Here is a 26,576-nt window from a genome sequence, read left to right on the forward strand (position 1 = left end):
AAGATCCATGCACTGTTCACCCCTTGGTGCCAGTGTAATGCTGTAGTGTTTAATTTTATTGCTTTGCCAATGGGTTATATTTTGTGTTTCCTAATTTGTACCAGGTTTTTTTTTTTTGTTAAGATAATACTGGATATTTTACAGTGGAATGTATGATGCTAAAGCCAGGAATTCCTGGAGATTAACTGACATTTATACTGTGATTAGCTGGCAGCATTGCAGTGGCATTAGTCGTATTTAAGTGAGCTTTTATTACGCTAGAGTACGGTTGAGTTATTATTTTTATTTTATCCTATTTACTAAAGACACAAACAGAAAGCAGGCTGTTTTAAAAACGGATTCCGAGCACAGCTGTATGGAAGATGTGTTGGGTTGTTGAGTCATTAGTGTTTAGTCTATGGAAATCCACAATGTACTCGCTGCCCATTGCCTCTTCACCCCAACACAAGGGTATACAACTAACATGTCTCAGAACTTTGCATTAAGTTTGGAGCGACTAGAAACTGTACAGATGTGAACTGATAGCTCTACTTTCTAATTATTCTCCTTTATAGGCACATCATCATATGTGCGGTACAATGCATAGAAACATGTTATTTGCCCCCACATTAGTGATTTACAAACTACTGAGACCATGATAGCCAGATAACTTGCATTTTCAAAAGGAAAGGTCAGTATCCAGAGACAACATATGTTAGTGTAAGCTCACTTAATGTTTCCCAACTTTTTTTCTTGGAGTTGCTCTTTAATTATCTTTTTTTTTCCCCAAATTCTCTTGGGTTTATTAAATGACTGTGGTGTGGACATTATATTGTGATCACCCGTGCATAAAAGATGGTTTGATTCCTTAAAGGTTTCCATGGAGGGATGCAGACTACATTGACAATATGTAAACCAAGAGTAGTAAGAATCACATTTAAAAATAAGGTATCGGTTATCCCAGGAATGTATGTGTTCCTTGAACTTTGTTGCAGTTGCCTTTAAAAAAAATTATGAACTGGCGCATAACTCTTCCAAGTGTATTCCCCTGCTGCCAGTTAAGGCCTAGGCTTACTGGACCCTGCATTACTAATTCATTTTTTCATGACTGGATTACCAGATATGACAGCTCTTTATTGCAGATGTCTTGGTAGGTAGTGTATGTCTTCAGATTCATAGAGATCCAAATTCATGGCAATTAAACAAGTCTTGGACTGTAGCTTGTTAGAAACTAATCTGCACAATACACTTTGTTCTGCTGTGAGCACAGAGACAAGATGTCCAGGCATGGGTCCAGACATGGCCTTGTGTTTAGTGTCTTGTGATCTGTGATGTCCTGCTGTGAACATTGGAGCTCTCTTTATAGAGTTCAAACGTCTGCATTTACTTTTTCTTTTGAAGTAGGTGGAAATAATGCATACTTGCCACATAGCTAGGTCGAATCTTTAGTGATTTCTGTGCTGACCACCATCCTGTGCAACGGGGAGGTAGGAGAATCTCCGGCATAGTACACGGTCTTTGGAAAACAAGGTAAATATCTAGTTTTGGAGGCTGATTTATATTAAAGTACATATAAATCCCTAATTTTTTTATTTAGAGGTTTAATTTTTTTTACCTCCCTTAGTCTGTTGGGTTGATTTTTCCTTCCTGTGTTGCTCTTGGTGGATTTTTCTTCACTTACTGTTCTAAATCTGTGACAGGAAATGAGTGGAAATCTCTGCCATCTTAAAAAGTTGCCATTGAAACAGGCCTGTCTATTTGATGATTTTCCATCATGTCTGGGACATTTATAATGTTTTGAATTTACCATGTTTTCATGTCTTAGTGGACATTGTCACCAAGAAAAACAGAGGAGTGAACACAGACAGCAATAAAAAATTGAAAAGAGGTCTAATTCTCTCTCTTTCTCTCTCTATTCAAAACAAAATTCATTTGCACATTAAATACATTTTTACCTATTGCCTCCCATTAGTCCCCCACTGTGCCCCTCTCTGATCTGTATCACTTTAGCACACATCACAAAGCCTTTTATCTTCTGGAAGCTTGAACCCTTAAAGTGCTTACAACAGAGCTCACTTCATTTAATTTAGAAAAGATCTGAGCTCCAATCAATTGAACATCTACATTTTTTCTGTAAAAATGACAATGCAATTTTGGAATCATTGGAAAAGGCTTGGGTAAGTTCAACTTTGCTAGTACTGTAGCTTTAACTGGGGGTTCTCTGTTGGTGTGTTTGTTATCATATGTTCAATCTGAACTATTCAGAATTGTGTATATATCTATATATAGATATATATAGAGATTTTTTTTATTTTTTGGGGGGGATAACAGAAAAGTGAAAACCCTTGTACTTTCTGTAGATTTCTGTTCAGTTCCTCCAGTCCTGATCACAAAAAGAGAAGAGGAAATCGCTACACAGTCACTGGTATAGGTTTAGATGTATTGGATAAAAACCACAAAAATATTGGATACTCATTTACTTTGAAGCCAAGGAAAACATTTTGGATGTCAGGTTTCTGTATGTGCTATAATGTGACAGCTGTGGTACTTTTTATTTTATTTTTTTTTTTTTTTTGTGTATACGCCTAAACAGTGTTTGTTTTTAGATTTGTTAGTTGCTACTGAGGGAAAAGTTTGAATATTTGTCTGGCTTTTCCCACATATATCACAGTAAGGTTGTTCCCTGCCAAAACATCCTTCCATGCTTAAATGCTACAGTACAGCTTAATACAGAGTATATTGACCGTTTCCTGTGTGAGTTTTGATGTTCTACATCTGTGCAGCTCTCCGAGGCTAGCGATAACTCATTCCCCAGCATCCGTTCTGGAAATATTTAATTGCTTTCTGTTTATGTTTATTTGTCATCTACTGTTTGCTGATTGTATCTTTGGATTACTCTACAAAATATTCTTTTCTTGTCTTAAATCCCTGACATGGGCAGTTTACAAGCCATGCGTTCACAGCCTTATGGTTTTATACATGTACGCCAGGCAATAATGCGAGTTTTCCTGTTGTTCTCATCTTCCACATTGTTGGCCAGCAGGACAATGGCACGTACAGATGATGGAAAGTCAAGGATGTCTACAAATTTTAAGAGGGGACAGAGGTCACTCTTGAAATTTGTGCATGCCTCAGCTGGGTGACAGACTGGATAAATTGTTGATTTGACACCCATAAATTGATTCTGGTCATATTCTACACGGAAGCCAAATGTCAGAGAGCTTCGTGAGTTTCCCTGGACCGTGTTTGCTCTAGTTTACTGGGCTGGAAATGCAAGACAAATGTTATTATTAACAAAGTGTAATGTGTTTTTAGCCATCAGGTATAATATTGTGTTATTTTATTGTTAATAGAAACTTTAGACAAAAATGAATTTCTTAATTCAGTAGACTCATTGTTGAGTTTATACATATTTTTTTTTTTTTTTTGTATAATTAGTTTGTATTACATTGCCATCACCCTCTGCACACCAACAACAATTGGATTTTGGTCTTGCAGTGCTATTGGTATCAGATGCAAGTCTGAAGAAATAACTATCACAATTCAACTATTGTAGCCATATAGTGGATGAGAATATTTGTGATGGCCATAAGCACTTCCTATGTCTTGAAATCTATGTTTTGTGCAGTAGTGGCCAATATGATAGTGTCGTGGTGCACTGGTGGCCAGTTGAACAGTTTTGGGCAGTGGAAAAGTGCATATGGCAGTGAGGTAGTCCACGTGTATTAATGTTCACTTACCTACTACATCTCCACAGAGTAACGTCGGCCTCTCTTCGGGATTAAAGGCCCTGTTCAGACAGGATTGGGCTGATCAATTTGCTAGTATATTACCTGGGCAGACATGCAGCACAGTATGTCTGATATGGCAGTGGTCTAGCCACTTAACAGAACTATTTAACTCCATATGGGTCTTAGCTGTTAAAGATGACTGAGTCTTACTCGCTATGCTGGATTTGTTGCTTGTTTTGTAAATGGCTAATTTATAATGGCAGACCAAGGTTTTGCAGGAGGACCCTGATTGCCTAGCTTCTTTTAATGTGTTGGCCTGTGCTGTTATGGATTTTTCTGCAAGATCCCTGAAGATCCAACATCGTCAGCAAAGGCAATAACAAACGCCTCAGTAGACTATGTGGTCCAGAATAAAGCATATGCCAACCCTGCCAAAGAAGAAGATCTACTAGTCTTTCCAGTGTCCTAAAACTTCAGTGTATTGCAATACAGGATGAAACATCCACAAAGAGGAACCACACCATATGGCAGAGGGTCAAGTATTTTAACACTCCTGGAAGTGTTGGATATCTGCAGGCGCTGGAAATCTCCATTGAGGCAGAATTTAAGAAATGAGTCACCGGAATGGTAAGTATACATTATCATTTTTGGTGTAGTTTGTTTTGGATTACATGGTGACAGGATATCCTTAAGAGAAACTTTAGAGCAAACTTTATTATTCATTGTTATTCTTAGCCATATTTGTTGTTTTAACACAAATTTGTACAAGTGCACAACTGAGAAGAGATACTGTAAGTCTCCAAATAAATAAATTGTTAATTTGTTGTAAAGACAAGCCAATTCTGCAAGAACTGGCAAAGCATCCTATACACTTTGGACAGCTTTCTAAATCCTAAAGAAGCTTTAGCAAAACTAAAAGGTTAATGTACATAACCAAGATCAGCTCCCAGTACCTCTAGCCTTACACAAAACTTCTGAGTTTGCCTGTCAAAACATCCTCCATCATTCACGTGCAGCAGTGGGCAAAAAATGCCAGTGCTGGAGCTTCTTTATGCCTACACTTTCATTCTCTTAGCAGCTTTTTATTTTCTTTTTTAAGTAAGAGTATCTTTAATGCATCATTTAGTTTCAACCCATGGGTGACAAATTGAATTTAAATAAGACCTATAGAGCAAATGCTGCTAATATTAAACCATGGCCATGCATTCCATTACAATATATCTTGTAAGCCCAGAACTTCTCTGTCCTAAGAGTTGAGCATGGTCCCCTTAGGGTAAGTGTGTTGTGTTAATGGAAGTCTCCATGCAGAAACATGTGCATTAATACAACCCACAAGACATTGGTGCTCTGTGTTTACTTTCATATTTAATGGCACTTCAAACACACCTAACCAACACACTACACTACAGTAAAATGCACTGCTGTGCATGGCTGTGTGCTGTGCTTTTTTTTTTTTAAAAAAACATGCATTACATTATTTTGCTGTGTGATACAGCACGTTGGGTAACCCATTTAAATAAATGGGCTGCCTTAAGTAACCTATAGCAACATGCATGCTTTTTGAAAAAACCCACCGAGGTGGGAGCAAGCTCTAACCCTGTAATATACAATACACTACAAGCTGAGGGGTAGTGTATAATATTCTGTTCATTTATAATCTCTTGGATCTTCTTTAAATATTGATTTTGTTCAGCCCTGACCAGACAGAGTTTTGCCTACTACGAAATGACCTCTAGCTTTTTAAAGAGAAATAAGAAGCCACCAGTCTGGGCTTTCATAGATGTTTTGTGTTGTACATTTATTATGTTTAAAATGGATCACTGTTTCCAAAATATTAGCATTTGTGTAAACCAAAGCAAAACCATCGAGACATGGCAAAGTCTGTTGCTACTTCTCCATGTGTAAATGAAAGTCCTTTGGAGGAGATAATCATCTAAGATTGTTAAAATGTCTGCTGGGTAAAATAGAAACACCATGCTGTGTTAAAAGTAGCAACACATCTGCTATTTTTGTTATGATTAATCACAATAAATAGCTTCTTGCTCTGTGGATCATTTTGCTGCTGTTTATGATCACTGCATAGTTTATATGCTGACTCTTCTTGTCAGTTGTCAGAATCTCCTTTGACATTTCAAGAATGCTTTAGTCAATAGACTGGTTCACAAGGGTGTGTGTGTTTTAATTGTGATTTATAATTGTCTAATGCTCTAGAGATTAATTCTGAGACCAGATGCATACAGCTGTCAAAATGGAGCTCTTGACACTGTGGGTAAATAAGATTTAATAAACTCAATGGTTTATAGGATAAAATGACCTAAACAAACTCCCAAAATCTCCCAGCATTTTTGTAATTTCAGATTCTTACTTCTAACTCTTGTCTTCAATTTTGGACCTTTCCAGTGCTGTACAGCCTTCCCAGTTTGTCAGTGCCCTGCTTGCCCCTTTCAATGGAGAGCCCATGTAATATGTATCACAGGCAACATATGGCCTTACTGTTAAAATTATTGTGTTCCCTGGCACAGGTGCACAAAGAAGCTAGAAGAGTTTGCTGGAGAAGCTGTGCACTTCCAGGTTAGTTGGCGTCCTGGAAGACCCAGATTAAAGATACATATTTGTAATGACAAAAATACTGTTGGAGGGGGCCCACTAAGGATCGGTTCACTTTAATGGTTCGCATTACTACAAACTAAAACCGTAGTGTCTGATTGTGTAGCAACCTCTCCACTTTTATTGCTCCCATGGCGAGGAAGAGTATCTAACACCAGGACCGATGCCAGAGTGCATTCATGCATTATAATCCAGTCTGTCCCCATAGTGAGAAGGAAGCTATCACACGTTTTCAGGTCTCAGACAGCCCACAGAGCAGCTTGGTTAGTCTTTTTTTCCCGGTTTGCAGTGGTGCTACTTTGTATAACCATACTTTTGGATTGAAAGCACCATTGGGCATAGTCTGCTTTGTGTCATTGTTTGCACTTTTCATGCCAGTAGGCTTGTTGAGTATTCTATCAAATTGCCCTTAATAGGAGGCATGAGAATGTCCCTATTCTCTAGAATCAGTAGTGCTCAAAAGTTCATTTTTTAAAATAACTGATATTTTCACACTTTTTATCTTAACAGCCTGGCCACACTGAGAGCTGGACGGGGTTCTACTTTAAAGTATCAGTAACAGTCACTATTTTGACACCAATAATAGGAATGGGTTGAATGGTAAAATCAGTTAATGCAACAAAAAACAAAGAAAAAAACTGTTTGTGTTCTTTGTTGTGAGGTGTATGAGATAACAACAACCAAATGAGAGAACCTTGCGTATAACTTACCGTACATCTAACTGCAATGGTTTTTAGCTAAATGCATATAATTTGGACTACAGTGTGGTGGCACTTGGCACATGTTTACGGTTTAAACCATGTATATATAAAAATAAGAAATTACAGAAAAGCCTTTCATAACTGTGAAGGTGAAAGTGAATGTGCAATATAAGCTGTGTTTTCCCTACTTCCACTTCAGCTAATTATTGTTGTGTAAACAATCCTTGTATGTGGGTGTTTCTTTTAGGATTGCTCTGTAGTCCCTTGGGCATGGAATGTGTGGAATAGTACTATGCTACATGCCGGTTTATTTAGAGATCTTAACTGCATATGTTGTTTGTAGCACATTCCCTTCTCAAAACATATCCGAATCATTAATTTTGTATTTATCTCTACAATATCCAAAACATTACTGTAGGAATATTCTCAAATCTTATCAAAAATCATTCTGTTTTTTTCCAGTTTGCTTCTTGTATATGTGTAGGAGGTATAGGGCTCCAGAAACCATTGACACTGAAGTAATTCTTGTTCTAGATTGAGATGATATTAGGGTTACATACACAGGATAGTATGCATGTGATCCAATTTAATACATATTATTCCATGCAAATTTTACACACCTTTTGGAATCTTTTCTGTGTAATCCAAAACCGCATTCATTGTTTTGGATGGGGAAAATGTAAGTCAACAGACCAAAAGCTCAACATATGTATATTGTATTGAACATACACCATTGTGCTGACATGTGGAATGAACAAGGTCTGGTAAAGTGATTGGGATTTTAGAAAAGTAATAGTAATTATTAATAACAGTAAAAACAATATTTTGGATGGACCTGCTGAGGACGTTTCTTCTCACTTCCTATTCTGGTGACACCCAGGGAATTGTTGTGAGTTGACCTTCTCTACTTCTCCTCTCTTGAAGTACTTTCTATATATATATTGCTAAGGAAAATCCACTTGATGCTGGAGACAATGCCCTTGGCTTGCTTGTGGATTCCTAATAGAAACATATGGAAATTTTACTCTTTAGAAGGAAGTGGGGAAATTGAACAAACAGAAGTGCCCACAACAAGAAATGAAAGAAAGTCTCAAGCAGGGACACAAAAAAGACTCCATCCAGGCTTACACACACACAGAGTGCGTTCCAATGCTTGTCTGTGACAGATACGTGCTTGCTTTATTGTTTTGTAAAGTAATCATTGCCAGCAATCGGCACCAACATGGACAGTAGAACATTTGCTGCAGTACATGGTATCTTCATGATTGTGTCTTAATTAGAAAAAGATTTCAGGTTCCCCAAGTCCAATAACTTGTATGGAATATTTGCGGACCACCTATGAATTCAGATATTTAGATTTCCACTGTTGTGTCTCATTTTCTTTGGAAATTTTGACCTGGAAAGTAATGCTAGAGTGTTACTTTATTTTCTGCAACACATTCTGTGGTTGAACTGTTTTCATGCTTAGAGCTGTGCGCTTGTTCCAGTAATGAAGACCTGATTCCCACCACCCCTCCCTTCTCTTATGACTGCACCAGTGCCATTGTACACATTCCTATCTTGTTTGTTTGTGGCCTTATCTCCCAAAGGTTGTGTTTAGAGCCCATGGTGGACAAGGCTTGTGACAGCCATCTCCATGACAACAGTGAGTGATGTCACCGGCATGACGACTGGGCCTTCACTTGTTCCCAGGCAGAGTTCTGTGTGTGTGGGAGGTTAACACAAAGGCAATGGGACTGATTAACAGACAGGAGACCCAGAATAACCAAGAGGATTTATTACAAGTACTAATAATGAATGCTCCAGATAGAATCGGCCATCATTCTGCTGTTTGCCATAAAAGCTGTGTTTTCTTTGCACATTTCTCTTTGTTTTGTCACTGTATTCGTGAAACATACAAACATTCTTTATTCTTCAATAATAATTTATTTTCCTTTTTGATTCACCCATACAACAGGTATTAAAAACATGCCTGTCGTTTTTACTTATGGTCGGCTACAATGCCCATGTTTTTAACCTTCCTAACAACATGTTTAAATTTGGCTTTTTTTTTTTTTAAAGATTTCTAGAAAACATTTTCATTGTGAAATTTTAGCAGGCATCCTAAACCTTCTCTGACCTAAGAAGTGTCCTATTTGTTCTTTTTGGCTTGATTTCAGCCAAATTGTGTGATTGTGCAATGATTCCATGCATGTTTAACAAGTGTTTGTATTGTATTTCAAAAACTTAGAGCGGATTTCTTCAAGTCCTTCAAGCACCCTTCATTTCTAGAAAGGAATTGTTAAACAGAGATCCTAACCACTTCAGTCCCCCCACCTTAGCCCTCTTTAAAAAGATGCTATAATAGTTTTGGGTCTTTTTCATTTAAGAGTTAACCAGTGTCTGGGGAAACTAGCACTGCTCCAGGAGAATGTACAGTATCAATGTCTGTGCAGAGACTGTTCTTCTCTCTGCTGAGCAGCCTGTTCTGTTTTATAGAATGGGTAAAAGGTGCAAGAGGTACTGCTGCTACTATCCCTACAATATCAAAAACAAACATTGTATGACCAGACATCCAGTTCTTAATGAATTGATAACTTTGTGTGTACATATAGTTTTTATTTTGTAAAGAAAAAACATCCTTTTGTTACTCTTCTAGACACATAGAATAGTTATTGTTCTCCATCTGCTGATTTACAGCTTGCAGAGGTTGACAGGTTCACATATCCCTTGCATGCAGTCAATAATTAACTGCTGTTCCATCAAATTAACTTGTTAAATGATGGATAATACCTTCTTTTTTTCTTTTTAATGAATACTTTTATTGGCAAAACTGTTTTGTACATTACTAAACGTATAGATAAAAAAGGGAATACAGTGTAAAAAATAAAAACTTATAAAAAAAAGCATGGAAGATGTCACTTTGAATTATTATTATTAATATTATTATTAAACAGGATTTATAATAGCGCCAACATATTACGCAGTGCTGTACATTAAATAGGAATTGCAAATGACAGACTAATACAGACAGTGATACAGGAGGAGAGAACCCTGCCCCGAAGTGCTTACAATCTAGTATATCTGGTGGTTTATACTTCTCTCACTTCACTTCTGCCCTCCATAGAGCCTGTACAGCACTCGTTCATGCATCGTGCAGTAGTTTGTCGTTGGAAAGGATCGTGAAAGATCCTTTCCAACGACAATTATTGTATATGTGTACCCAGCCTTAATGCTTATAGCTACGATTCATGCTATCCAGGTGTATAGTATACGCCACACCTTTGCTTTTAAAGTAATAATATCCTCTGAGACAAAATAAGAAGTCCAAAGAACCTACAGCAAACTTCAAATAGTATGATATAATCCAAGATCAACAAATCAGATAAAATCAACCGATTGTTTCCTTAACCAACACTGGAAAATCAGTAAAAGCTTATGTACAAGCTCCTGGTGAAGGTTTGCAAGGACACCTTCTTAGACCTCCTAGAGTTTTATGTGTTGTCCTGTATTGTTCTTTCTAAACCTTTATATTATCTCAAGATATGATTTGCTACCTATAACATAAGCCTCCTTCTGAGGTAGTAGCGATATCAAATGCATTGAACTTACTTCTGCAGTAAAATTTCTCTGCTTGAATGATTTCTGTTATTTCCCCTTTTCCTATATATAATAATATATAACCCACACCAAGCAGGGTTTACATGGGTCCTCCCGTGTAGAGAAATGTAAGCAAGTTATCTTGTATGTAAACAATTTCCATTGCTTTATTTTTTGTTTTATTTGTAGTTGGTTAAATAAAAAGTTTATTTTGGATTATATCATAGTATGTAAAACCTATTTGAACTCCCTTTTCTGTAGGTTCCAACAGTGGGCTCCTGTGCAGAAATGTCTTGTGGCAGTGTGGGGTGCAGTTCATTGGCCCACATTGCATCTTTACATATCTGCCCCTGATTATCTTATATTGGTAATTTTGATTGGCTGTGGCTGTTGATACTGCCTCTATCAGTCTCTCCTCATTAGTATTTTGTTTATAGAAAATATTGTTAATCTTTGGAAATGTATGGAGTTGTACACCTTGGCCAATCCTTAAACATTTTAGCTATTTTGTACCTATAGCTTGATCTATAGGGAATACCTAAGTGTTAGGTAGGATTTTTAATTTTCTAATTTTTAAATTTTTTTAAATTGGGCAAAAACATACATAGATATGTGGGACAACCAGCATGACCTTGTTTATTTATGTATAATCTTTAACACATTAAAATAGAAATGCAAATGGGCTGCAGCCTAAAATCTATGACATTTGTATTTATATTGTATTGTGTTATACGTTTTCTACATAAATAATGCAATGCTTTGGTTGTAGCACTGATAAAGTCCCAAATATCTCCCTATGTTTTTGCATTATTAATGAGTAGTTTTTGGGATGGGGTGCTCTTTTGGGATAAGGTTATCAGAAGCCTGTTGAACACGTTGGATGTTCATCTGTTAGGCTTTGCCATGTTTATAGAGTCCTGATAAAGTAATTTTTATATATGCTTACATTAGATATATTTTTTATTGTAGATGAAAAACGCACAATGGAGGTCAAATCATTTTGGCTTGATCTTAATTTCCAAATAAAAGATCATGCCAGGAACCCTTGTTTTCCATGCTAATCCTGGAACATTCAGTTAACCTGACTGTGCAGCACAATTAAACTATTTATTTGAAACCATTTGTGCCATATTCTTAAATACCACTAGCTTCCTTCTGCCTGCATTGCTTTTTCTGATCTGCCTGGTAAATTTCTTTGTATAAAGAAAAATAAAAAAGAACTTGAAAAAATCAATAAAACTTGCACTCAAATTGCTTCCAGAATGTTGTGATTCAATTTAGAGTTGCCGATGCTGTATTGGAACATTTGCTTTATTTATAGAATTATATCTTAATTGAATGCCAGCTCCCCTTGTATTTGTTGTAATTGGCTGGGAACTGTCATAATGCCTACCTCTGATAGCTTATTGACTTTGTCACACAGTCAGGATTTTAAAAAAAACAAGTGTAAAACTAAAATCAAGTCATAAGAATGGCAAAACCAGAGCAAGGTAATAGATGGATTTATGCAGTTAACAAAGAATTAAAAGACACATCAGCTTCAGATTTCAGCCAGTTTGGTCTTCTATGGTAATGATATTTATTTTTTTTTAATTCAGTTTTATCAAATGAACCAATAAATGGTGTTTACCACAGCTTGACATCGTTTCTTATTTCAAGAAAATAATATTATGAAATATTTTACTAACTCCATAGGTGGATGGTTCCATCCTCAGATGGCTCTTAGGCTTATGTACACATGTCAGGTGATTTCTGGTCCGTTAATCGCCTCAGAGCTAATATCGGATGAGAATCTGCCATGTGTACAGCTCTCATCTGCTCTCATCTGTCCTGGCGGATCCATGAATGATCATAATGAAAGTGAAGAGGAGAGATCGCAGCAGGGTGCTGCTCCGTCGTTCTCCCCTCTCCATGGAGCAGAACGGTGCTGTATGTACAACACTCATTCATACATCTTTCAGTCTTTTGTTGTTAGAAAGGATCATGAAAGATCCTTTTCAACAACAATTATTGCACATGTGTACGTAGTTTTAGAAATGAAGCCTAATTTTCCTAAAAACTAAGTACAATTTTTGCCTTTTACATCACAGTATGCCTGCTCATGTCCATAAAAGTCTTTGCAGGATTTGCCACCTGAAATAAATTATTTACAGTTTAAGGATTTATCTTGGAGCACAGGAACTGGCCGTATTCAGTTTTGCTTTCTAATACTTCCATGAGACTTCTTTAGCGACGTTCAAAGGCATAAATTATCTATTTCTAAATGGTTAAGGCATGTTGCCTTTTCTTGAAAAATTTAACTGAAGAACATATTTAAGATATATGCAATGCAACATTTCTATTTTGAGACAATTTGGAAATTTTGGACTCTCTAAACTGCAGGCTTTGGATCTGGGAGTTCCAGGATACAGGAGTACCAGCAACCATAGATATTTGAAGGACGGGGAGGTACAGAGGGATCAAAAACTGAAACCAGCAGCTATGTACCCTCAAACTTTTAAAGGTCAATGATTTTATGTTTGGTTGGAATGTACATTTATATAGCATAAATCAAGGCAAAAAAGTATGAAGCTGACTGTTTTATGTATTAGGGGGAGATATGGTTGCTTTTTTAAGAGAAAGCCCAATTAGTCAAAACAATAGATAAACAGAAAACTCCGAGCTGCTAATTAGTAACATTTACTGGAGAGGTAATATATGCATGCTTGTTACTTGCTCCACTACCTCATTAAAGATTTAAAAAAGGACTATTTGCAGTAAGCTAGTTAGGGAGTCATTGCTTGTTTACCGGTTGTGTGTTCAGATATTTCCAGGATGTGTTCTTAAAGGGCGCAAACAGAAAAGGCTTCCTAACTGAACTGTTGCTTATTCAAGGCAGAGTTTGTATTTCAGTTTCTATATTAACCCTTTCTACAGTTCATGGTAAAATAAAGGAATTATAACAATGTTGTTGATCTATGACTATTTTGTGTCATGGTCATACCTTCGATGGAAAACAGATATGTGCAAGGTAAAACATTTGTGGGGAGAACAAAGTAATATAGAGTACATAAGAAAACCGTACTTATTTACTTAAAGCTAAATGAGTGCAATAAGGACAATATATTAATATGTTTTTAAAGGCAGCTTCTAGAAATACCCAATTTTAGTTTTAGACTCTTCTAATATTCATTCACAGCATGGGGGGCAGAACAGGGAGCCAACCGTGTCGGTTGTATTGCATAATTGCATTCAGTGAACATGCTGACTATGCAGAGTGATGTCTTTTTTTTACTGTTCAATCATCAGAATGTGTGTTTTTGGCCAAGCCGTGCTACAGTAGAGGTGTAGGGGAAGGGGGAAGAAAATGATTTTGGAATAGATTAAAGGTTATAGTCTTTCAAAGGATTATAACTCCAACAGTATCAGAAAGCTGGGCTTGCAGGCAGTGGATGTTTGTGACCTATAGTTTCACTAAATCTCTTCATTGCATTATATAAAAGGGATGTTTTCTACTATGTTCTTTTACCATACAAAGAAATGTTCTGTAATTTAAAAGTAAATTACTTTGTTCTACTTAATTTTTTGGCCTTGAATTGTGTTTTTCATGTGGTTAATGGCTATTCTAGCTTTTGGTTGGCTTATTTGAGTCCTAATACTTATATCCTAAAATACAGGGGTGTTGGATTGTACTACATCTTTTTTATCTTCCCTATTTTACTAAAGAGAAGAATGTTTTAAGTTGCTATTGGAGAATTCCTCTTACTTTTTGCCTGATAAAACATTGTCAGCAGGATAAGAATGGAGTTTAAATCATTCTTAATGGAGCTCCAGATAACTGCAAAAACTTGTAAGAAGTTGTAATCCTTCCTCCTAAAAATTTGTGAACCTGGCTGTACCCAGTATGTAAATTGGCTTTAGGTGTTCTGAGGGAGGTACCTCATGGTGCTTGTCTGTTCTCATCTGTGTGGTTTTCTTTTTAAGGCTTTATACAAATGGCATTATTTAGTCTTCACTTGTGGCCACTAGTTTCAAGACAAGAGCATCAGATGTATAGATCGTAAACAGTCGAGATTTTTGAGGATTCTTAAAGATTTTGCAACACCAAGACGGTCTGCACAGTGACAACTCCTCAGGACAGCTTTTAGGTAATTATAAAATTTACTAAAAGCACTGGGAAGGAGGTAGTGAAAAAAAATGTGCTTTACCAAAACACGTCTTTTGCCTTTGTTATCTTGGGTTTAGTAAGCTAACCTCCAAACATTGCAGTATAACTTCACACCAGTGACAAGACAAAAGCTGTGGACATCAACAAAGCCACCTGCCTTGTCATATGCTGTATTTGTGTGCTTTGAGTGCTATTAAATATTTTAATGCTCTTTTGGAATGATGTACACAAGCTAAGAGTAAATAAGGTCTACATTTATTCAATTATAAGCTCTTTGGCAGGGCCTTCTTCTATACCTATGTCGTAGATTGTTGTGTATGTAAGTTTGTCATCTACAGCCCCTGGTAATTGTACAGTGCTAAGTAGTGTGTTAGCACTTGATAAATAAAAGCTATAGGTAATATTAAACTTAGCCCAATATGGCTGTTGGAAGTTTGTGGAAGTTTTGATTTGGTTGTAGATCTATCAATGAGAACAGTGAGAGATCTGTTCATGTGAGTGGCCGGCCATGTCATTTCTATCTAACTAGTGCAAGTGTGGGTAAGCTTTCTTTTCATTTGCTATATTGAAAGTGGATGAAAAACATCACAAAGATGTTTTTACATGCTAATAAATCTCTTTGCAGTAATAACCGCTCTGGCGTTATACCTTTCACTGTCTAGTTGTTTGTAAACTGTGCTTAGATTCCTGGTGCTCAACCTGCAGTCTTTTAGGCACTTATCGTGCGGCCCTCAAAGCCCTTATAGACCGTAGATCTTGTTTTCATTACTTAAATGCATGACCAATCCACTAAAGCCAGTAAAATGTTTCTAGTACATAAATGGCTTGATTTATTTCATTTACACTAGCTCTATTTTCTCTGCAGTCCATTCCATATATTTTTGCAATAATGGATATTGCTTCAAGGAATAACTAAAGTCATTTTTCTGCTGGGGGGCAAACAGGTAGGATTGATGTGCCAAGGGGCTCTAATAGCAGTGGCCTATAGTATGCTCATTTAATGTTTCCAGCCTATCTCCTGGGAGGGTGTCTCCACTTAGTAACTCCTATAGCTTGTTTGTAGTCTCTGAACATCCCATGCAAAATGACATTCTTGTGGCATGACTACAGTCTGACAACTTTCCCTATTATATTGTTTACTGAAAATTATGTGACCTTTCTAGTGAGATTAGGGGCTTCACTTGAGGCCCCCTATATCTAAAAAGTTACAAACCAATGATATTTGGATTACTTGGAATTACTGGAATATTGCATTACTTGGACTTGTCAGACTGCATATGGCCAAGTTTATATTGGTGTTTTTTTTTTTATTACGTTACAAAATGGCTGACATTTTCATGTTCTTTTAGTTAGGGGAAATAATTGGGAACGGTTTCCCTTGAGCTTATTCCATTTGTATAGGCATTCTCCACACTAAGCAGATGATTATACATCTAGCTTTAAAAAAAGACAATAAACTGATAATTTAGGGTTGTCCTTGATAAATGCATGAAATCACCCAATTTAAGTCCTGTAATTAACTTGCAACAAACTAGTTCTAAGTAATTAACTTTTTCTGTGTTCTAGAAAGATCCCCATGGAATATTTATTTTTTTCCAGTACACTTCCATCCCATAATGCTAGAGATGCCATTGTTTGTAATAAGGCATGTGTGATGTGTAATGGTTTATAATATGCTGCTTCTGTGGGTGCTGCTGGTTTCACATGATTTGAATAGCTTTTTCACAAATCTCTTGAAGACTTGTTTCTGTAATTTAAGTATTTGCTTTTTTTACAAGGATTTGCGAAAGGTGTTTTTCCCTTAATTGGAGAATCCTTTGAGGACAGCATGGTGCCCTATTTGCCTATATCTAATGGCTGTAGCTTGGGGTAGTTGGGACCCCGTATTCATGATACTATTGAGCTTGTATTTTGCAAGAGCAGTGATATTCGGAGAGCTAGGAAGAGGGCCTAGGAAGGTTTGAAGCTGTAGGGAGGATGAGATGAGCTCTTTCAGAACTTCTTCACCATTTATACACCATGTTGTTTATCATACACTTCACAATTCCTTGGTACCAGGGTGGATTCCACAAAAGGGTAATTATTCAAGCACAGAACAGCCTACTGCCATATGTAAGTGTAGCTACTCCACCATATTTTAGGATAGGCTTTGTACAAGGAAAAATTTATAAGGAAAGCAGATTGCCTATGTAAATCCACAATAAAGGCTCTTTGTTGACCTACAAGTCTCAGATCAGCCACAAACAAAAGTCAGCCAGTATGCTTGCATGATTCAGCTCCTCTTGGGCATCTGTTTTTTTCCCCCAGCAGTTTACTAAATTCAAGTAATCTTGTGCATCATGGTTGGCCTATGGAGCAAGTTGGTGAAAGCATGCTGCACCTTTCCAATATATGAAATAAAAAATAATGGCAATCGGACAACAATTTACCTGTCTGATTACTTTTCTGCTAGATCAGCCTATGATGTATCATATGTTCATGAGCTGTTTAAATAACCCATGATATTGTTATGGTACCGTCTGCCTCCAGTACCCAACTATTTAACTAAAATAACTAAATGAACTATTTTATTGTACTTACCTGCATAGTTTTTATGTTGGTTAAACAAGCTGTTGTTTGACCTTGTTTTTTTTTCCTTCCAGGTGCCCAATTGAAATCTCTGCTGATCTCCCCCCTAATGACATTGAATTAGCCAGCTCAGAAGCAGAGGTCATCCCCCACCTCTCCGCCCGACGGAATAAATGTCGTGTATCACCTACCCAACCAGGAGCTTCTGGGAAGCTTCCAGCACACCGTCAGGGGAGGTATGTTTATAATAGCAGGTTAGGCAGTTTAAATGGTTATTATAGGTTTCTAAGATTTCCTCATGAAGAATCTCCATTTTTTTTATCCCAAACTAATTTTAGGCTGTTTCCATGTTTAAATACTTAACAAATCTGGTTTCCTTTACGAAAAGCCTGCAAACAATGAGCCCCAGTTTAAATAGTAAAAATTTAGGTGTTGTTCAAGAGAAACTTCAGCTTACATTTTTTATCAGGTTATTGTGTTCAACAGTACATTACCATTGGAAGAACAATATCATTTATTTGTTCAAACTTTAGGTCTCCAAGGGTTACTAAAAGCTTGTGTTACTATGGTTGTCCGTTTTCAACTCTTTCTAATGCTAAGACAGACAGGCTGATTGACTCTCTGCTACCCGCTGTGGGGGAAGTCGGTAGAAATAACAATAGCATCAGTCACCGGTGATCAGACATGGTGGATCACTAACCACATGCTCAACGATGTTGGGTGGCACCTGTACTTACTTCTAGTTTTTTGCCCAAGACAATCGCAAACAATCGATTTTGGGTGAAACAAAGCCAGTGTATTTACAAAGCCCTGGATAAATTCACACCAAAGAAATACATCTATGCGGTTAAAGGTGTTCATTTAATAAATACAAATCTTCACATGGTTCACTTTAATACCTGAAGTTAGCTAATTATTTATATATTGCTTAAACTTATAAATTTCTGCATTCACTATTCAAGTACGTAACTCTATCACAGTAGTTTTTGGTATATTGCTTTCCTTATATAGGAGTTAAACTCAAATAGGATAGGGGCTAAAAACAGATTTAGCATAGTGTGTTTTGTAGGATTCAGCTCTCCTCCTTTTTTTTTTTTTTTTAGCCATGTGACTAACATTTTAAAACTTATTGGATTTCTTGGCCGAAAATAACTTCCCCAGTTTATTCTGAAAGCAATATATGTGTAACAAAGTGATGGAAAATATTTTATTTGGTGCATCCAAAACTTCTTCCACTTTTCGGTCAAAATATATAGCTACCAAATGTTTTAACATTTTTTTTCTTTCATTTTGTCTATCCCAGCAAAATGTCGTGGTTTAGTGGTATCCTGGTTCCCAAAGTAGATGAACGTAAGACAGCATGGGGGGAGCGCAATGGAAAGAAAGGCAAGCGCAAGAACACATCTTTGTGTGGTCCCCGTTACATGAGCTGCCTGCAAGACCCTGAGATGGAGCGCAACAGCCGCAACAACTTTAGCCTCCGTTGCACTTGGCAAGAGGACCATTACGGAAAGAAAGGTGCAGGGGGTGACCTGGGTCTTAAATCTGTTGCTCTAGGTTTTGAGGACGGGGAAGTCAAAAGTTCAAAAACAGGTTCAATGGAAGCTGTGGGCATGGAGGAGGGAGAACACCACCTGACACCAAAGGAATGCTGGACTAGGTTTCTACAAGTGTTCCAGTCCAAAAAATTTCAGTCTGCCAAACTGGAACGACTGTACCAACGCTACTTCTTCCAGATGAACCAGAGCAGTCTAACTATGCTTATGGGGGCCCTGGTACTGGTCTGTCTGGTTATGTTGATTTTTCATTGCACTCATGGGGAGCCCCAGGTACTTTACGTTTCTGTACTTGCTGTTGCCATGGCCTTGTTTCTGTCACTCATGGTGGTCTGCAACCGTAATGGCTTTCACCAAGACTACATGTGGATTGTTAGTTACCTAGTTATTGCCGTCCTGTTTGCAGTGCAAATTCTTGGGGTCTTTATGGTTACCCCACGTAGTGCCTCTGAAGGAATCTGGTGGAGTGTTTTTTTCATCTACATTATCTACACATTGCTTCCTGTACGCATGAGAGCAGCAGTATTGAGCGGAGTCATTCTGTCCTCTCTGCATCTCATCATATCTTGGAGGCTGAATATTGATGATGCCTTTCTCTGGAAACAGGTAAGAACTCCCCTCATTTAAGTGAACATTCACTGTAACGTTGTGTGGAGTGGAGAACAGTACCAGTGAAAATGTTGCCTCACAGCAACCATTCTTTGTTTTTATGCACTAGAAAGGGACCTGATTGGTTGGTATGGGAAAATCAATTTTTTTCCTTTTCCATTGTTGGGACTTTTTATGCTAATATGTTGCATACAGTTGCATTTTTAATGTAAAAGTTTATACAGAGCCACGTACCCCTTTACAATGTGTGGTTGGGGGGGCGGGGGTTGCTTAGTGGTACACTTTAAGTGAAAGTGAATCCCACTATGTGAGCATATTAAACTGTTTATATAATTGTTTAGACCATTATATTTTAACGAAAGGGCTTTTACTAGAAGCATGACTTACGCCTAATACACATTAGATGTGTAGTGATTCCAAATAGACCCACTGGGTCATTTTTACATTCGACCAACCAATTCAATGAATATTATAAATGGTTGGATGCTCCAAAGTAGCATACACGTATGTGTAAAATTCTGACCATTTGCCTGTATATAAAAAGTTCTCCATTGTTCGTACAGGCAAAATAGCTTGTGTACTTTCGATGGATATTTACCAACATGTCTGATCTATCCACAAGTTGTCCCAACCTCCCCAAAAAATTGGTCCTAAATATTGATTTGCTGTGGATTCGATGTTTATTCAAAGCTGATCTTTTTTTTTTTTTTAACAAGTTGGAAATGAAAATTCACCTGAATCTACTAGCTCATATGATGGAAAAAGATAAGTAAAAGAACATATTGTGTAATGAGTAATAGAGGTAGACTATTGTTTGATTGCTTTGGTCTGTGAGGAAAGTATAAATAGGTATTGTTTGATTGGATTATTTGTATCCGTGATGTAATATGGCTGACAACATCATCTAATTGTGTAGAAAGACTGTTCTGTCATGAAACAGATAACGGGTTATGTCTATGTGTATGACCTGAAGTGTGATTTTTGCCATGTCCTGTTGGGTAATAGGATTAAGATTTAGCTTCTCTGCTTAGGTCTAGCTTTATTTTTACTATAGTATTTGCCTTATATTGATACTTGATGTAACATTGGATTGTGGATTACTTTTTAAAGGGCTTCCTGTGGACTGTTTGATATGTCCATTATTAAGTGGAGGTAAAATCGAACCAATATAACATCTGTACGTGGATCAGAACACCTGGAGGGATTACTGGTGATCATTTTGCCACAGGCATGCACAGAGAATGGATAATGGCACACATGGGTGTTTCACATGTCACAATTTATATGTGCTGTCATATCCTCATGTGTTACCGATCTTGTCATACTCTGCTGTAAGGCTATGCACACACCATAGATGATTGTCTCTCAAGACAAACAATAGTGATTACCTCAGGCAAAAATCTAAAGTGTACAGCTGTACCCCAACGCTCCTTGACATGCCCTGGCAATTATTGAATGACAGAGCAAGGATGACCGTTGTATCTTCCTATATAGGAGATCGCAGTGGGGTGCCACTCGCTTGTCCTTCCCATCTCCCATCAAAGAACAGAGCAGTGCTATGTGTACAAAGCTCTTTCATTCCCCTGATACTAGAAACCATTATAAAGGATCATTTCCGGCAAAGAATACCAACCTCTGTACATATCCTAAATCTTGTTGAGGTTAATAATTTGTTCTAGTTTACAGACTTAGTCTGGTAACAAGGAGTAACTTGAAAGGTAAAGTGAAGTCATAATTTAGACATGGCAGGTTTTGTGAAGATTGAAGAAATGTTCATATTTTGTGCTGGGTTTCTCTAGTACAAGTTGCTGCATATCGTGGATTGGAAGAAGACAGATCTTTAAAGTTGCACCTTAAATTAACATGCAAAAGGCATAGAACACAGTAACAAGCCACAAAGTTCCTGTTTTTTTTTTAATAATTTGATTTTGTCTCTGATTTGCATATAGCAGGCCTCTTTTATTTCCTCGTTGACTGCAGTGTTTCCTGTTTAATTCTCCAGCTCATCCAGCCCAAAGCAATATTTATATTGGCTAAAATCTAGTAATAGCACAAAGCCCAAAACATGTCGAGCAAATCTATTAACATACATTTAACAAAAAAGGAAATTGTTCTCTTATTAAAAAAGGATGATTTTAAGGTGTTTCCTCAACTTCACCTGGGAGAGGAAAAAGGACCTGGATAAGGTAGATGGTAAGTGTGGTGCTGCAGATTCCCAGATCTTTATTTGGGATCTAGGCTCAGAGTGTCCTGGAAAGGACTTGGTAGGCCAGAGCCTACAAGAAAACTTAGGAACTGATTGGTGGGAGCACAGTGTGTGGATCATCTTTGGCAGGCCAGTGGAAACAAGTCTGTGTCCTCCTATATGAAGCTAGTATGTAACATTTCATCCCAGATAACCTTCAAAAACAACTATGTACTCAGTTCAGAGGATTTGTCAGTATCTGACTTGTACAGTGCTCACCCAATGACGTTTATGGATCCATGAACAACTGTTGGGGAACAACTGCTATACAAGTCAAGGGAGGAGAGCATAGTGTGGTGCAGCTTGTTCTTCCCCTCTCCACTTCATAGAACAGACCGGGCACTGTGTGTACAACTCTTGTTTTTTCATCTGTCACTCTGTCGCTGGAAATGGTTACGAATGATTGTTTCCAGTCATGAAAATTGAATGTGTGAACACAGTCTGAGATTATGTACACACGTGAGATTTTTTTTTAATTTTTCTTGCCCAAGTCAGGTTCATCTTGGGCAAGAATCTTACATGTGTACAACAGTCGCCCAAAGTCATTCATGGATCCATCAATAACCAACGGAGAATGACCGCTGTACAAGTCAACGGAGAGTAGCACAGTGGGTACCGCTCACTTGTTCTCCCCCTCCCCATAGAACAGAATGGTGCTGTTTGTACAGCGCTCGCTCAATAATTTGTCTCTCTTTGTTGCTGGAAATGATCATTAAAGATTGTTTCCAGCGACAAAACTTGCATGTGTGTAGGCAGCCTTTGTTTTTGCAATGTTTAGACCAGGGGTCGAGCAAAGTTTTATAGCCACTAGGCCATTTATGGGGTGGGCGGGAGCACACTAGGCTGGATCCGCCCTAATGGCTCCACCCACCACCAGGGAACGCCCCCTGAAGTGAAATCCCTCTCCTCTGTATGCATTGCATTGGAGCTCCGGCGCCTCCGGCAGTTCCTAACGCCCTCTGACCGGGTTGCCGGCCGGCAGTAGGCCGGATCGGCCAGGGGGCATTAGGCCGTAACGAACTACCGGCTAGGCCGTATCTGACCTAAAGGCGGGAGTTTGCCGACCCCTGGTTTAGGCAATACATACCACCCAGTAGTTGTTGTGACGGCCTAACAAAATATATATATAATATATAACTTGTGTGATGTAAATATTCCTAGGAATACTTTCTCTATTTTTCAAATCCTTGTTTCTATTTATAGTTTGTAATTATATGTGTACAAGGTGGTGGCCATATTTGCTCATTACTATTACAGGCTTTGCATACTGGTTGCTCCTTGTTGATTCTTTTATTTCTCTGTAACTCTCCCACACAAAGCATTTCTGGGTGAAAAGTATAGACTGTCTGCAGACCCTAATAACCTGAAACGACCACAATGCTCCTGCTAGCCAGATACCCTATAATCAAGGCTTTAATTCAAACGAGCAAGTATTTGTCTGTATTCATAATGATAATTTACCAAGAATAGTGTGGGTTGGTAATGGTGATGTGCCATGTTAGTGTGTGTTTTAATGATGGGTTCAGTCTTGGAATAATGTGACACTTTGGCAAACTTTCCATGGACAAATTCTTCTCTGCATATTTCAGTAGAATCCTCTGATTTCTATTGTTTCATGTATTTGTGTATATTTGTGTTGGTCTTCTAGTCCACTGTATGTTATTCTTATATTCAGCTCCATGGAAGATTACTTTAAAGAAATTACATGGAGAAATGCAATAAAAGCCAAAAGAAAGTCCCACGAATAATGCATTAGCATGCATTGTAATAATAACTTACATTTTTATACTTTTTCCTTCACTTTTTTGTTACAGCGGCTGTGCAGGGTGTTCAAATATGATGGTGTTGTTTATTAGACCAGTGGTCCCCAACTTTTCTGGCAGCAGGGCCTGGTAACATAGAATCGCTATATGTAGAGCTTACACTATGCTTTTCTCATCAGATCGTCCTCCTGTCAGCACACTAGCTGAGAATAGCAGAGTAGTGTAAGAGACTGGTGTGCTGCTGGGAATGGCAGAGAAGTGTAAGTCTTACATACATTGCTCCGCCATTCTCAGCAGCTCCTGTGTAAGCAGTGTGAAGAGAGTTGCCTGCGCTCCCCCCCGGTTGGGCTCCTGTTGTTACACTGTCACTAGCTTTACAGCAGTGTAAGGAGGGCTGCCGGCGCTACTGCCACTCATTAAAGATTGTTTCCAGCGACAAAACTTGCATGTGTGTAGGCAGCCTTTGTTTTTGCAATGTTTAGACCAGGGGTCTAGCAAAGTTTTATAGCCACTAGGCCATTTATGGGGTGGGCGGGAGCACACTAGGCTGGACCCTATGGCTCTCTTATTTTCTCCTCCTGATGAAGTGGACCGGTTCCACGAAATGCGTTTAGGAAAGATTGAAGATCAATTAAGAACATAGAGAGATTTATGTATATTGTTTTTAAATCTTTTTAATATGTATGCAAATCCGATTTGTTATGTCAATCAATAAATGTTTTAATTAAGTGGAAAGATGACTTTTTCAGTCTCTAAAAGTCCCGACTTTCTGAATTATTAAAATAAACAAGCTGGTATGAGTCCTTTGTGATGAGGGGTCTGTCTGGCTGTTACTCAGCCCTTCCAACATAAAGCTCTGCAGGGTGAATGAAGGAAGCAATATTTTTAGTGGGAGAAAACAGTATCTCAAGGAGTTTTCAAAAAAATCAGTAATGCATTAATAAATGTGTATATACAGGACTATAAGGAGAGGGAAAGGTGCCGGACGTAATTGGCTGTTAAATTTCCAGTATGGTTAAAAAAATTGCCCTATTTAGTTATTTCTGCATCATAAACCCACAAAGTGTAGTTCAGTTGCCCTAGAAATTCCTTTCTACTGTGGCAATTGGCTGCCGTATGGGAATTTGTTCTCAGTTTTCCAGCATTGTTTTCAATGTAAGTGTGTAAATACTGTACATGGGTGCGGGACATGTGTGTGTTAAAAACATTTTGCAGCCTCAAAAAATAACCTCCCCCTAATCCACACCTGTTTATTTTCTCACATATATGTGGAATGCCCTCCCTGTGACTTCCATGGCGAGTTTGTTTACACCCCTGTTCTATCTACAGATTAACCTGTTATGCATGATTTTTAGGAGGACATTTGTTCCAATGTTAAGGGTCAATGTTCACTAAAACCATTCAGTTTTGTGTGGTTGTTAAGGATGTTGAATTGTGTTGGCTTGTTTCGCTTCTTGATGATATAATTTGGTTTGTATGGTAAAGTTATATAAACTGGGAATTCTGGATGCAATAGAAGATGTTGTCATTATGGTGTTATATAGGACCAGCAAGGAAATGTTGCTGATGGTGTCTGATTGATATAGGAAGACGACACTAGTAGTCATCAAACCAGTACTTTTTAGGTAAACTTGACCCAACAGTAGGATCGCATAGTTGTGGACACATTTGCTATGTGGCCTGCTTTCATCAGATTGAATATTTATTAACCTACATTTATATATGTTCCCATTAGTAAAAATAGATTTTCTTGCAGAACAGATTGAAAAAAAATACATACATACTGAATGTAACACAAATATCAAATTGTGTAAATGGAGAAAAAACACTACTGTGTGTCAGCTGTCTTGCTTGCATGAATGAAGAAGGACTAATAGAAACCCAATGTGGTTCCTGGAAGGGATTCTCACACTAGGTTGTTGCAGACTGGCTGATCTCACTATACTAGAAGTCTTTCCACCAAATCTTCATTTTGTTTTGTAGCAGCACTGGAGGGGGCTAAGGACATCATTTTCTTTTGAAAATGTAGGTGTTTCCATCATTTTTACTCATTTATTCCTGGCAGACATAATGTCAGGAATAAATGTTACATTTTTTTTTTTTTTTTTTAACATTTTTGCAGTTGGCACATTTAAGAGACCTAATAAAGAGGTTCTTTTGTAAGAATTTCCCACCCAATGACATTTACCTCAACTTTCTTCTAGGCAATGCCCCTGATTCATCAAGCCGAATCGGATTATCGGTCGCGCATTCGTATTCGCGATCCGAAATCGTACGCGATCGCGCTATTCAGCAACTGAAAAAGATCGCGGCCGGAGCCGCACATCTCCGGCAGCTTTACACTGGCGAGCTTGTATTAAAAGTCACTGTTCCCCTAAAAAATCATTCTTTCTAATGGCACACACATTACGAGTGTACGCGCACACTCGAGTCCGGACCGCGGTAATCCGCGATCGATGGCCGCGCGTACTTTCGCGCTTCCAGCGAGCGCGGATTTTATTGATGAATCAGGGGCAATGTGTACAAAATCAAGTAATGTTTTGTGTTTGCTGCAATAAAATAAAAGTAGGTAGAAAAATATAAATGTCTGTGTTGAGCATAAAAAATTCAAAATGTATATTGAAACCATTTTGAATCCCTTTGCGACAGTCAACAGATTAGCTATTCTTGACCTCCAAGTGACCTCCATGAAGTGTGATTAAACTGTATTTCTTTTGTAATCATATTGTGTGCAGAAAAAGTGCTAACCAACGATTTTCAAACATGTCTCTAAACAAGTAAATGATAAATATCCCTTGTGTGTGTATATGTTTAGTTGTGAGTTGTGTGCTTATAGCACACTCACCATCCAATCAATTGTAGCATATGTGAAAATTGTCCTCCTCTCTACAATATTTGTAACCCAGTCAGTTAGTTTTTGCTTGGGTAGTTGGTCAGGATTCTCCCCCCCTCCTGTAGGTAAGCTCAGGAAGGTGGACTTACATCACTATCCAATGCAATGCAATGCAATCTTCTTCTCTATCTCTCCCTCTTTATTCTAGGTTTTGCTGTTCAGAGAATTGCATCAGGCTAACACTGAGACATGAGGAGT

General features: G+C 37.9%; 1 protein-coding gene across 5 annotated transcripts in view; it reads left to right on the plus strand.

The window, feature by feature from the left end:
• Nucleotides 1-26,576, plus strand: part of ADCY6 (adenylate cyclase 6) — a 133,160-nt gene that overhangs the window by 11,906 nt on the left and 94,678 nt on the right. For 3 of the 5 annotated variants that reach the window (XM_072409446.1, XM_072409419.1, XM_072409411.1), the window contains exons 2-3: nucleotides 17,387-17,548; nucleotides 18,616-19,474. In XM_072409446.1, coding sequence (XP_072265547.1) covers nucleotides 18,620-19,474 — 855 coding nt within the window. In that variant the 5' untranslated portion in view covers nucleotides 17,387-17,548; nucleotides 18,616-18,619. Of the gene's footprint in view, nucleotides 1-1,311; nucleotides 1,510-14,025; nucleotides 14,725-17,386; nucleotides 17,549-18,615; nucleotides 19,475-26,576 lie in introns of those variants that run through there. The other 2 variants (XM_072409437.1, XM_072409429.1) reach the window with 2 other exon arrangements.

Source organism: Pyxicephalus adspersus, chromosome 1 (assembly GCF_032062135.1).
Source record: "Pyxicephalus adspersus chromosome 1, UCB_Pads_2.0, whole genome shotgun sequence".
Classification (NCBI taxonomy): Eukaryota; Metazoa; Chordata; class Amphibia; order Anura; family Pyxicephalidae; genus Pyxicephalus; species Pyxicephalus adspersus.